General features: G+C 36.4%; 2 protein-coding genes across 2 annotated transcripts; one reads left to right on the forward strand and one right to left on the reverse strand.

Annotated features, from left to right (window-relative positions):
• Positions 1–447: 447 nt before the first annotated feature.
• Positions 448–4,771, reverse strand: LOC132101369 (U1 small nuclear ribonucleoprotein A-like). The gene is made up of 7 exons (XM_059506269.1): positions 4,660–4,771; positions 4,184–4,260; positions 3,930–4,102; positions 2,125–2,295; positions 1,849–2,025; positions 1,157–1,245; positions 448–1,030 (listed from the first exon to the last, which is right to left on the reverse strand). Exons 2-7 carry the CDS (start codon positions 4,254–4,256, stop codon positions 871–873), a joined length of 843 nt encoding a protein of 280 aa, XP_059362252.1. The 5' UTR covers positions 4,257–4,260; positions 4,660–4,771; the 3' UTR covers positions 448–870.
• Positions 4,772–4,879: 108 nt separating this feature from the next.
• On the forward strand, positions 4,880–11,212 carry actmap (actin maturation protease). The gene is made up of 6 exons (XM_059506268.1): positions 4,880–5,571; positions 5,668–5,736; positions 6,850–6,974; positions 7,160–7,289; positions 9,877–9,947; positions 10,041–11,212. Exons 1-6 carry the CDS (start codon positions 5,276–5,278, stop codon positions 10,370–10,372), a joined length of 1,023 nt encoding a protein of 340 aa, XP_059362251.1. The 5' UTR covers positions 4,880–5,275; the 3' UTR covers positions 10,373–11,212.
• The last annotated feature ends 1,066 nt before the right edge of the window (positions 11,213–12,278 follow it).

Below are 12,278 nucleotides of genomic sequence, written 5' to 3' on the forward strand. Positions count from 1 at the left end.
AGCATTTACCTGAAATAGAAATATTTTGTAACAGTCTATTTTCACTTTTGATCACATAATACCGAAAAAAAAAAGGACATCATAGGACACTGAAATAAGGACACTGAGTAATCATGCAAAGATTTTAACTTTAGTCGCAGGAATAGATTTCAAAATAAATTTCAAAATATATATTCAAATAGAATAGCAGATATTTTAAATAGTAAAAATGTTTCTTCTTTTGCTGTATTTTGTATAAAATAAATGCAGGATTGGTAAGCAGAAGAGAACTAATATTTACGGTTCAGAATCTTTTGACTGTTAGTGTATATAATGAATGTGCTCCATTAAAGGGCAATACTTGTGTGACTCTACTCTAACTGCACATGAACAGCCCACTTGTCTCAAACTAAACAAGAACATCATCTCAAACCCCAGATCAAGAGAAATAACAAGCAGAAGGCAACATGAAAAACATTGTGATTTATTAAAAACATCAAAGCTCCAGGTATAATGTCTGGGAACCAGACTCTGGGTGCAATGCTTTCACATAATTTGAATTAAAAAAAAAAAAAACCCTGCATACTTACAAACTCACCAAAGCCGACCATCTCAGAAGAGGAAATAAAAGTTAAAAGATGAAGTGGGGGGAGTGGGGTAAACCTTTCCATTGACTTCTTACCTTGCATTATGCATTACAGATCTAATGGGCACAGCTAGGAAACCTTCAAATAAAAATTCACATTTCATCTCTTGACTTTTTCTTTTGAATGGCGTGCATGTAACCTATTCATCCTAAATTAAAATGAACTGTCGCCAGGGGTCAGTGGTTTCTAAATGCAGGCCCGTGTATAACTGCCATTTTTCATAGAAGCTGCATACACGTGAAAGTTATTTCTTTGCAAATGAGATTTTCATTGCATTGCTCTGTGTGATCTTAAAGCCTTGCAAAGCTTCTCTGGCTGCACCCGCCTGCACCTCATTATCAAACTCCACAAAGGCTATGTCGTGACGCCCCGGGACGAGACGGACTTCTTTGAATCCGGGAAACCTATGAGAAGAAAGTGACACTGTATTTAGCAAAAAATAATCAAATACTTCAAATGGAATTTGACCAGCACCCCACTGAACAAGGTTAAAAAGCGACAGTTTCTGAACAAAGCAAACAAACACTCACTGGTTGAACAGCATAGACAGCATGAGCTCGTTCGTCTCCTCTGGGAGATTGGTGAGAAACAGGATATGGTTGGGCGGGTTCTCTGACACCTACAGACAAAGTGTTATTAAATCAAAGAGTCAGCAACTGAAAATACAAAGTGTATTTAAACAAAAAGTGGACAAACTACAACAATGTTAACATGCAAGCGGTGTAGATGCTAGGGCTGGATTGACAGCAAAATGACAAAATAGTGTGAACAAAACTTCACTAAATATTCCTTATTGTACACCAACCATCCAATAATTGCAATAAGCGCTATGACACTCTAATGTACCATAATATTAAAAAAATTATAATAATATCACAAAATATATATATATATAAATACAAAAAATAAATATATATATATACAAAAATATATATAGCTATAGGCATATCTGCCTTGGTTCAAGCGGCAGCATGGAGCATGAGTGAACCATTCCGGTTCTCCGATCTACTACTTAAGTGAGACAGACATGAAAACAAGTTATGACAGCAAATTACTGTAAGTTTAAATGTTTCAAATCAATTCCCACATGAAGTTAATATAAAAGTGGCCTTATGTGCAATTTATATTCACACAAACTTATTACATTTGATTAATTGATAACAATTCTACTTAATTTTCTGTCCATCATTAATACAAAAGGTACATTCCAGTTTTTACTGACCTGCTGTGGCATCTGGCCAGGCATTTGTCCCGGCATCATCTGACCTGGAGGCATCGCCCCAGGAGGCATCTGCCCAGGGGCCATGCCAGGAGGAGGCATCATACCCGGCGGAGGCATGTAGGGAGGCTGACCAGGCATTGGCATCATGCGAGGGTTTTGGCTCATGGGTGGCATTCCCTGTAAATAACCAAACAAAAATAAAACAATAAAATCAATAACATCCTGAAAACAGACCACAATGGAGTCAACAGAACACAAATCCCCAAATATACGGACCGGCATGGCTGCAGGTACTCCGGCCATAGCAGCGGTGGCAGCAGAAGCCTTCTTCCCAGCACCTGCTTCAGGAGCTTTAGGCTTTTTCTTCTCTTTCTTACGGTCTCGCTCCACATATGTGCCCTTCATTTTTGCAATGATGTCAGAGTCCTGCTTTGAATACTGAATACGCTGTGAATAGATTTTAAGAGGGTTTTAGTTCAGATCACAACATCTTGGTTTTAAAACATCAACTTAAGTGTGTGTATATCGATCCATCTCATAATAATATTACAATATTATGACTCCGGCTACAGTCAACTCTTTGTGAATCTCACCCACATTTTTGAATTGGTTTTGTTTCACAGTCCTCTCCAGAGTACGGTTATACCTATTGCTTGTAAACTTTTTTTTCCTGCCCTTCACCTCTCTATTAATGTGCTTGGACACAGAGCTCTGTGAACAGCCAGCCTCTTTTGCAATGACCTTTTGTGTCATGCCCTCCTTGTGCAAGCTGTCAGTGCTCATCTTTTGGATAACTGTCAAGTCAGCAGTCTTCCCCATGATTGTGTAGCCTACAGAACTAGACAGAGACCATTTAAAGGCCTTTGCAGGTGTTTTGAGTTAATATTGAACCTTTTCACAATATTCTAATTTTCTGAGATACTGAATTTGGGATTTTCCTTAGTTGTCAGTTATAATCATAAAAATTTAAAGAAATAAACATTTGAAATATATCAGTCTGTGTGTAATGAATGAATATAATAGTTTCACTTTTTGAATGGAATTAGTGAAATAAACGTTTTGATGATATTCTAATTATATGACCTGTCCCTGTCCCCCTGTCTGTCTCCCTCTCTCTCTCTCTCCTTAAAGGTGGGCCGTTATCGGCGTTAACGAGACTTATCGGGCGATAAAAAAAAAAATATCGCCGTCAATCTATTCTCAAAGTTGGGTTGGGAGCTGCATCTTTACTATGCGAGCTATGATGACTTTCACCTTGATACTTTACCACGGATGTAGCCAAATTCGACTGTAGGGGCGAGAACCAGTCTTCGCACCTGTGTGTATGCCTACTGTGAAATTACCACATCATACGTGACGTGCTAACATGGATGCAGCTGAAGCCGCTGGGTTTGCTTCAGGGGGTTTTTTATTTATTTATTTTTTTAAGAAGTTTCCTAATGGAAACCTCGTCAAGACTCACGCCTGTTTCACACATGCTCCGTCAGCAGTGCGTATGCAGTCCGTGTGCGTTACGTATGTGGTGCAGCACGCACTTGATGTGCTTTTACACAGGACGCGTTTGCAGTCCGCTATTCGGTACGTAAACGATCGCTTTACTGCTGCAGACACAACGCTCCTGGAACGCACTGACTGGCCGCAATCGTGTGAACACTGGAATCCGTTAACATGGCTGCGTAAAAAAATATGCAACACATAAGCACTGCAGACAGAGTGTGTGTGAAACAGGTGTAAGGTTGTTTGCACCTTGTGCAATGTGGAAATAGTTTACTGCTTTCTCAAGCACTTTGTGATGCATTTTGGAAACAGGAGATGATCCCCTGGTCTAATGCACCACCTAGCTTGATAAACCCCTTCTCAAAGGCTTACTTTTTGTCAATATTTTATTTGGGTATCATACATATTCTGAATGCCTTCGGCAGAATTCAAATGATCCATTTTCTTCTAGATTAATCTAGGTTAATTTCAAGATCACAGTGAGATTAATCTAGATAAAAAAAAAAAAATCTATACCCACCACTAATATATATATATGCGCATGCATACATAAACACATATACAAACACACACACATATCTTACCATAGGTTTATCATAAAATGGAAATCCTTGCATAGAGCGGAGTGCACTGGAAGCGCTGTTGATCTCTTTAAAGATCACAAAGGCCTGACCCCTCATTTTCAGTGTAGGAGAAACAAGGATGTCCAGAATTTGTCCAAACTGGGAGAATATGGCATACAACGACTTCTTTAGCTCTATCAAAAGAAGAGGCAAGGTTCACAACATGAACAATTTGCAAAAAAAAAAAAAGAAAAAAAAGGCAGACAGAACCATACCATCTTTTTTGATCTTTTCATTTAAATTGTTGATGTAAATCGTGTGATTTAACCGCATCTCCTGGCTCGCCATGCTTCTGGAAAAAAAACGTGACGTTATATTAAACCTTCTGCAGGCAACAAAAGGCCAACCCCAACTCAACGGACCGTGCACGATGAAAGAAATATTAGTATTTTTCTAAATTTCCCCTACTCTTTTTGATTACGTGTTAGAAACCATCTGTTTTGGTAAAAAATCATCAAGAATAATAATAAGTATTATTATTTACATGTAATTGCGCTATAAACCAATGAATGAATGAACTGCCTCGTTGTTGTAAACGGAAGCTAACGTTAGCGACTTAGCTTGTTAGTTAACTTAATCGTAAATTATTACAATTTCACTAATCGAAGAAAACCCATATTTTGATAAATTAAGCAAAAAATAATAAGATGAACGGCATTAATATAAAAAGAAGACAATTAGCCACACTTACAATTATTAAACGAGCTTCTGCCAACCACACACACGCCAGAACAGAACACAAAAGTCATGCGACTTCCGTCTGAAAACCCGCCTATATAAGAATTCTATTGGACCGCTGGTCTCCCGGCGAACCTGCCGATTGGTTGTCTGTCCAGCACACCCGCCTCAAAAGCTCTTTCTCATTGGCTATTTCAGAGAAGAGCGGGCTGTTCTACGAACTGATTGGTTGCGTTGGTCGTGTTACGATGTTTTTTGTCCGGCTCTCACGTCGTTGAGTAGGAAATATAAAAATGCCGCTTCTAATTTTAAACAAACGATAGCATAGCATGCCCCTTGATTGGTTTTATACAAATATATCACCATCGCCAAATTTCTAAAATATTATTATATTTGGTATTTTTGTGTTTTGATTTGTGTATTTGTATTTTTCCTCTCAAGACCATGGGAGTATATGACCTTATTTGGTATCTCCTAAATAGAGAACACTACCCAGACTGCAGTTGTCCTTCACAGCCAGTTACTACTAGATAGAGAAATAACTTAACTCTTTGGACGCTGATGTAGGTTCGTGTAACTTTGCGAATGCTTATGTGATTAGTACGTGCATTCATTGCAGCATTGTTTTGATGTGGTTTTATTGGACATTACATTGTAACGTATATATACACGTCTTACACCATCACAGTACTCTTACATCTTGTCTATTGTTTTCATTTATTTCTCTCATTTGTTTTCTACTTAGTTGGAGCAGCATGTCTGTGGAGAATGTGGCAGCACCTCCTCCACCTCCACCTCCACCTCCATCACTGGCTCGCTCATTGTCAAGCAAGAAGAAGCTTTACCAGGCTCTAGCAGAGGGAAGGGCCCCTGTAGAAGGGGACCATGAGGAGGCCAGCGTTATTCTAGGACAGAGAGAAAGCAGGTGAGTACAAACTGCAGTTTTGTACACTGAAGATTTGTTGTTTTTTTTGTACAGCCCCTTTATCAGTCTATCTTTTCTCAACATTTCTCCATGAAGTTTTAGGAAGGATCTGCAGTGGTTGCTGTTCAATAAGTATGTGCCTTCACTTATTCAAGATGGTCCACAGTAAGTTTCAATACAAATATGTAATTGTTGATGTTGATATTTTAGAGGTTTGATATGTGATTGTATGATGTTATAGCAGGGTTGCAGATATATACAGTTTACATATGCCATAATCTGCAAATCGGAATTGTTTTTCTGAAATAAGAGGGACAGACATACTGTAAAATGTATTTATTTATTAATTTGTATAGTTGTGTTATCAAAATATATGGGATGCAATTAATTTGGATCCCTCTTGTTGTAAAATAATAATAATAATAATAATAATAAAATTAGATTGCAAAGGTGTATGCAAATGTTTGACCAAAACTGTATAATGCATGTATGCGTGGTATCACACTATTTAATTTAAAGATAGCAAAAACATGTGCTGCAATAAAATGTACAATTATGTATTATAATATTACATAATGTTTACTAAATTTGAATAAAGAATTTTAAAATGAGTCAGAAAGGGGGAAAATCATTTCAACTTAGAATAATAATAACAAGAGAATAATACTTAGCAACTTATTATGTAATCCTATTATAGGATTTTTTTAGTTTTTTCACAAATAAAGAAAATTGTAAAAATATGTATAAAAAAGAAGTAAACATTGTTACCAACCGTGTGCTCAAAAATATTTAAGTCTGTACACACTAGCAATCATTTTCATAAATAAAGACATGGGTTATTATAGTTCACTGAGACGAAAAAAAACAAAACGAAAAAAAAATTAAATCAAGGGACAACTTTTCATTTTCAGTTAGTTTATCTTGATGTACTAAAATAAATTATTATGTATATATTAAAATATATATACTTTTTTATGTAATACAAATGACAAAAACAACAACATTTCAGAAACAGAAAATCTAAAAATAAAGTCTAATTCAAACCATTACTTAAAAACTATAATAGTATCTCAATGATACTAAAATAACTCAATAACTAAAGATCATTTTACATTTCCCTGTACGCATCAAATATGACAAATATTCTGACACTTATCACCCAAATAGAAAAGCATATCTTGACAATACATCAGTCCACTGCTGTTGTGTATGTGCCTGTGTAGCTGCAGGTTTGTGCAGTGTTAGTTGATATTTCTCTGCTCTTGTATGTAACTTCAGATGTGGTCTTGTGGCCTTATGGATGGCGACTCATCTTCTGCAGCCTCCTAAGACAGTGGTGCTAGAGACACTGGTCCAGATGGCGAAAGACAACGGCTTCACTGAACAAGGAGAAATGTTTTCTGGTACTTAGTAAATGTAACTGTCATATGTGGACTAAATGTAACTTAATGGAATTACGTTTTAACATGTTGATGGAAAAACCAACTAGTGTTGGGTAATTGTAGCATTTAGTAGTCTTCTGATTAAAGTGTGGAAAGCCACGGATGCTCTTCAGACAATGTTTGTGTTTTTTTCTGTTTTGAAATAGCATGTGACATGGCCAAGCTGGCGGAGGAAGTGTGTGGGTGCAGAGTTCAGAGGTTATCAGGAGGCATGATGGGAGAAAACATTGCTGTCATTCTTAAACACCTCACTGGCGGGCAACCTGTTCTTATACCGTATCTTAACTACTTACTTATTTGATTATTCATGTTGGTCCACAATTGTTTTTATTGTTTTGCTCACTGTTTTCTAAAATCATTTTATTTTATGTATTCATTTATTTATGTTACCACTTGGCCCTTTTTTTGTTTTGCATACTGTTTTTTGAAATTAGTTCCTATTTAATTTAATGTTTTATTATTTTTTTAATGCTAGGCCTCTTTTTTTCTCAAAGTTTTCTTATGTGTGTATTGTTTTTTTCAGATTTTTTATTTAAAGAAGCATTGCGTAGGTTCTGAAATTTCTAACCGTTACTGACACCAGTGGCCGTTAGAGGAACTGCAGCCAGTCTCATGCTCGTTCGGGTGTCTGAATTGTACTGGAGGCTGGTCACTTCTTTCCATCCGCAGAGTCCATTTGAAAACACTATTGCCGCTGCTTACTATAATGGCTGGCGTGCCGTACGGTTGTAAGCCCAAGTAGACGAGAATGCACATGACGTCACATTGTGTGAATTTTCGCGCCAATTCTGGCCCGACTCCTCCACACACAATTGAGCCTACAGGCTGATAGAGGCAACCGTGGTGGACAGTGGAGGTGTCATTCTTTTTTTTTACATCATGGTTGGCTCATACATGTACAAATAAAAACTCTATCTTAAAGATTTTTTTTAAGTAAAAACCTCCACATAGCTCCTTTAAAGGCGCTGTATGTAAGATTGACACCAAGTGGTTGAACTAGGTATTGCAGTCCAAATTCAAAATATAGGAGAGGGTTTTTTTTCACCCGGCCCCTACTCCTCAGACTTGACACACACACAGGTTGCCAGATTAACCACACCTATAGGAAGGAGCGCACTTGATGATGAATGAAATGAAATAAGATGTGTTCTCCACCTACTCGCAACCCGGGATGCCGAAATACAATTAGATAAACTAGCAGTGGGAGGATTTCAGATGTTTTTCAGATGGCAACTTAGCATGTTTCTTAAATATCTGCAAACATATTATGGTATTTTTATGAATTAGTAGAGTCAAAAACTTACAGCACCTATAGTATTATTTTACATCTAGGCCTCTTTTTGTTTTTATCACTGTTCTGAAATTATTTTCTTTTATTTATTTATTTGTTTATTTAACCACAGTTTTTTGTTTTGATCAAAGTTTTTCAAATATGTCTGTGTGTGTGTGTGTGTGTGTGTGTGTATATATATATATATATATATATATCTATATATATATATCTATATCAATATATATATATATATATATATATATATATATATATATTATACATGCATACATACAGCTGGTAAAATTTAGTATTGAACACATCACCATTTTAAGCAGTCAATATATTTCTACAGGTGCTGCTGACGTGAATTTTTCACTAGATGTCAGTAACAACCCAAGTAAATCCGTACATACAAAGAAAAGAAATAAGTTCAGAAATGAAGCAGCTTCAGCAATAGAGCCTTGCGTGGTGAGCGTGCATACAGCCCACGGCGGTTGAGTGCATTACTTATTATTTTCTTTGAAACACTTTTACATGTTAATTCCAGGTCTCTCTAAAGCTGTCCACAAGTGATCCTTGGCTCTTGGACAGCTCTTCTGATAATTTTTTATATTTTTCACTGCTCTGTCTGAAATCGAGGAGCACCTGATCGTGGCCGGTTTATGGTGAAATTCTGTTCTTTCCACTTCCGGATTATGGCCCCAACAGTGCTCACTGGAACATTCAGGAGTTCAGAAATCTTTCTGTAACCAATGCCATCAGTATGTTTTGCAACAATAAGGCTGCGAAGGTCTTGAGAAAGTTCTTTTTGCTTTTACCCATCATGAAATGTTTCTTGTGTGACATGTTGGTAATAAGAGGCAGGATTGCTTTCTAATAACTGAAGGATTTCAGCTGGTGTCTTGGCTTTCCATGCCTTTTTGCAACTCTTTCTTCATGTGTTCTATACTTTTTCTCTGTGTCATTCTACTTTCTTACTCAAAACTTAATTCCTGAACTTATTTATTTAGCTTTCTTTGTATGGATGGATTACTTGGGTTGTTACTGACATCTGGTGAACATTTCATGTCAGCAGCACCATTAGAAATATATTTACTGATTAAAATGGTGATGTGTTCAAATCTTATTTTACCTGGTGTGTGTGTGTGTGTGTATGTGTATATATATAAAAAACAGTAATCCAAAATTAAGTGTATATAATGTTTTATTGAATTTTATTTTAGAGTTATTTTGAATTTTATATATATATATATAATTTTTTTATTTATTATTATTTATTCTATTTTTTTTTGAATCACTGTTTTCCGAATTTATTTGTTAGTTTTATTGAATTTTATTATTTTACCGCTGTCTTTTTAAAATATTTTTTAATTACTTTTTTCTGAGTGTATTTGTATTTGTTTTGCTTCGTTTTTTTTGTGACAATGCCCACATCTCTAACCTCTAAATCTCTTTGTTTGCAAGTGCTAATATAATCGAATACAACATGATACAAAGACACGTATTCATAGTCATGTGCACATTGCCCTTTTTAATGAATGACATCTGTTCAGACAGATTGTAGTTATGTTCCTGACATCTCTGGTACAGATATGATGAGGATTTTAATCATGAGCCCTGTTTACGCAGTGGCCACAAAGCCCACTGGGCAGTCGTCTCAGGTGAGACTCAACAATTAACAAACTCAGCTGTTTATGTCACAAAGTTATATGACGAAACAGTACTTTGGTCTATTAATTTCTGTCTTTATCCAGGTGTATTATTAGGGTTAAGGCAGGGGTGTGTGGACAGCAGACTCTTCCCCCCTGACCTCACACTTCCCTGGTTGCATCTCTCTCAGAACGAGTCTCCTGTCTCATGGCCGACCGATGACGTTAAAGAGGTGTTTGTTCTGGCAAAGCAGGGGAAGAGTCTACGCTACCAGCTGTGGAAGTATGAGCTGGTAACACAGAGCAACAGTCAACTCAAGGAGATGGACCCTCAGAGAGCCAGCGATGGGACGAGGTACGTACTTCCTCCTGGTGGCGTACAGGACGGTCTAGCGGGACAAGTGCTGCTTCTCCACACTAACACGCAGAAGAACTGATCAAGAGCACCAAAGACCCTTCTGCAGGCAATATGAGTTCTTTCAGGAGCTGGTCACACACCTATATTTTCAGTCCTTGTCCACTAGGTGTCCTTATAGTTTGAGTGTTTCTAAAGGTGCTAGTGAAACATTCATGTATGCAAATAAGGGTATTTATATTAGATGGGATATTAGGATTTTACAAGGACGAATGTTTACAGAGATAAATTCATATTTGTAGTTTGGGTTGAAGTACATTTCACAAGCAAGTGGTTTTAAAAAAAATAAACTGGTAGAGGTTTTGTGGTTTAAGTCCTTCTCTTTTTTTCATTGTGGTGCCTGCTAGCTCTCAGGATTGTACAACAGTAATGGTTTTGACTTCTATTTAACGGCATTTAGATAGTGAACTGTTTGTTGACCAGTATGAGGTAATCCTCTAGACTAATCAGAACATCGAGTCCGGTTCAGGACAATCTAACTGAATGGAAGATGCAAGTCATTTACTGATAACCCTCAGTAAGAGAACAAAGTGTTTGGCTGTTGTGATGTCATCCGGCCGCTTTAGAACACTTCTGTTGTGCAACTTGAGGAAGAGCTGCTCTCCGCACAGGAAATTATGACAGAGGAAAACATCACTTGGCATGAATAGAACATTTATCATAATAAAGTGAGCAGTATCCTTGTAATCCGAATCATGTTCAGAATGTCCTCCTCGCTCATGAGAATGTTCAGTTCCATATATTGCTTTCATTTTAGGGTCAGTAAGAAAATACACTGTCAAAGTCCAGAAAAGTATGAAAGACATCGTCAGAATAGTCCATCTGCCATCAGTGGTTTAACCGTAACGTTATGAAGCAACGAGAATACTTTTTGTACGTGAAGAAAACAAAAATAACAACTTTATTCAACAACTTATGTCTCCCCTTTAGTCTTTGCAACTTTAAGGATCTATATCCACTAACAGCTTGTGACAGTCCAAAGAGAATGGATTAAGTGATCAATGACAAGATTTTTACTGATTTAACTAGTTGCTTATTATCATGCCTATTATTAACAAATGTGACCCTGAACAACAATACCAGTCAGTTTTTGGAAGTTGAGATTTATACATCATCACCTGAAAGCGGATAAATAAGCTTTCCATTGATGTATGGTTTGTTATGATGGGATAGGACAGATAATCTGAGGGTGAAAAAAAAATAAACAAAAAAATAATTTTGAGATAAATATCACCTTTAAAGTTGTCCAAATTAATTTCTTAGCAATGCATATTACTAATCAAAAATACGTTTTGAGATATCAACAGTAGGACATTTACAAAATCTCTTCTTAATATCCTAATGATTTTTGGCACGTATGAAAAATCTTTTTTGACCCATACAATGCATTGTTGGCTATTGCTACAAATATACCTGTTCTACTTAAGACTGGTTTTGGGGTCCATGGTCACATATTGGCTGTTTATTAGTGCTTATAAAGCATGTATTATTCTGCATGACTATATTCCACATCCCTAATTCTACCCAATACCTAAATTTAACGACTACCTTACTAACTATTATCAAGCAGCCAATTAGGAGTTTGAGGCAAAAGTCATAGTTAATGTTAACTGGACCTTAAATTAAAGTGTGACAGATTAAGAAAATATATATTTTTTGAAAGAGGTCTCTTATGCTCACCAAGGTTGCATTTATTTTATAAAAGTACAGTTAGTAATATTATTACAATTTAAAACAACTGCGCCTTTTATTGATATATCTTTTAAAATGCTATTTATTTTTGTGATGTAGGCTGAATTTCCAGCAGTCATTACTCCAGTCTTCAGGGTCACATGCTCCTTCAGAAATTATTCTAATATGCTGATTTGGTGCTTAAAAATTAAACTTAGTTTTATTTGTCACTTTAATGTCAATTAATTTCTTAAAAA

Source organism: Carassius carassius, chromosome 23 (genome assembly GCF_963082965.1).
Source record: "Carassius carassius chromosome 23, fCarCar2.1, whole genome shotgun sequence".
NCBI classification, from domain to species: Eukaryota; Metazoa; Chordata; class Actinopteri; order Cypriniformes; family Cyprinidae; genus Carassius; species Carassius carassius.

Bases quoted from the DNA above. Each gene is read 5' to 3' on its own strand.
- LOC132101369 (XM_059506269.1), bottom strand. From the start codon at position 4,256: ATGGCGAGCCAGGAGATGCGGTTAAATCACACGATTTACATCAACAAT. The intron at 2,296-3,929 runs GTAAGATATGTG...ATCTATTCACAG, and splicing joins CATTTTATGATAAACCTATG to CGTATTCAGTATTCAAAGCA. The intron at 1,246-1,848 runs GTCAGTAAAAAC...CTTTGTCTGTAG, and splicing joins CTGGCCAGATGCCACAGCAG to GTGTCAGAGAACCCGCCCAA.
- actmap (XM_059506268.1), top strand. From the start codon at position 5,276: ATGTGGTTTTATTGGACATTACATTGTAACGTATATATACACGTCTTA. The intron at 5,737-6,849 runs GTAAGTTTCAAT...ATGTAACTTCAG, and splicing joins CTTATTCAAGATGGTCCACA to ATGTGGTCTTGTGGCCTTAT. The intron at 9,948-10,040 runs GTGAGACTCAAC...GTCTTTATCCAG, and splicing joins CCACTGGGCAGTCGTCTCAG to GTGTATTATTAGGGTTAAGG.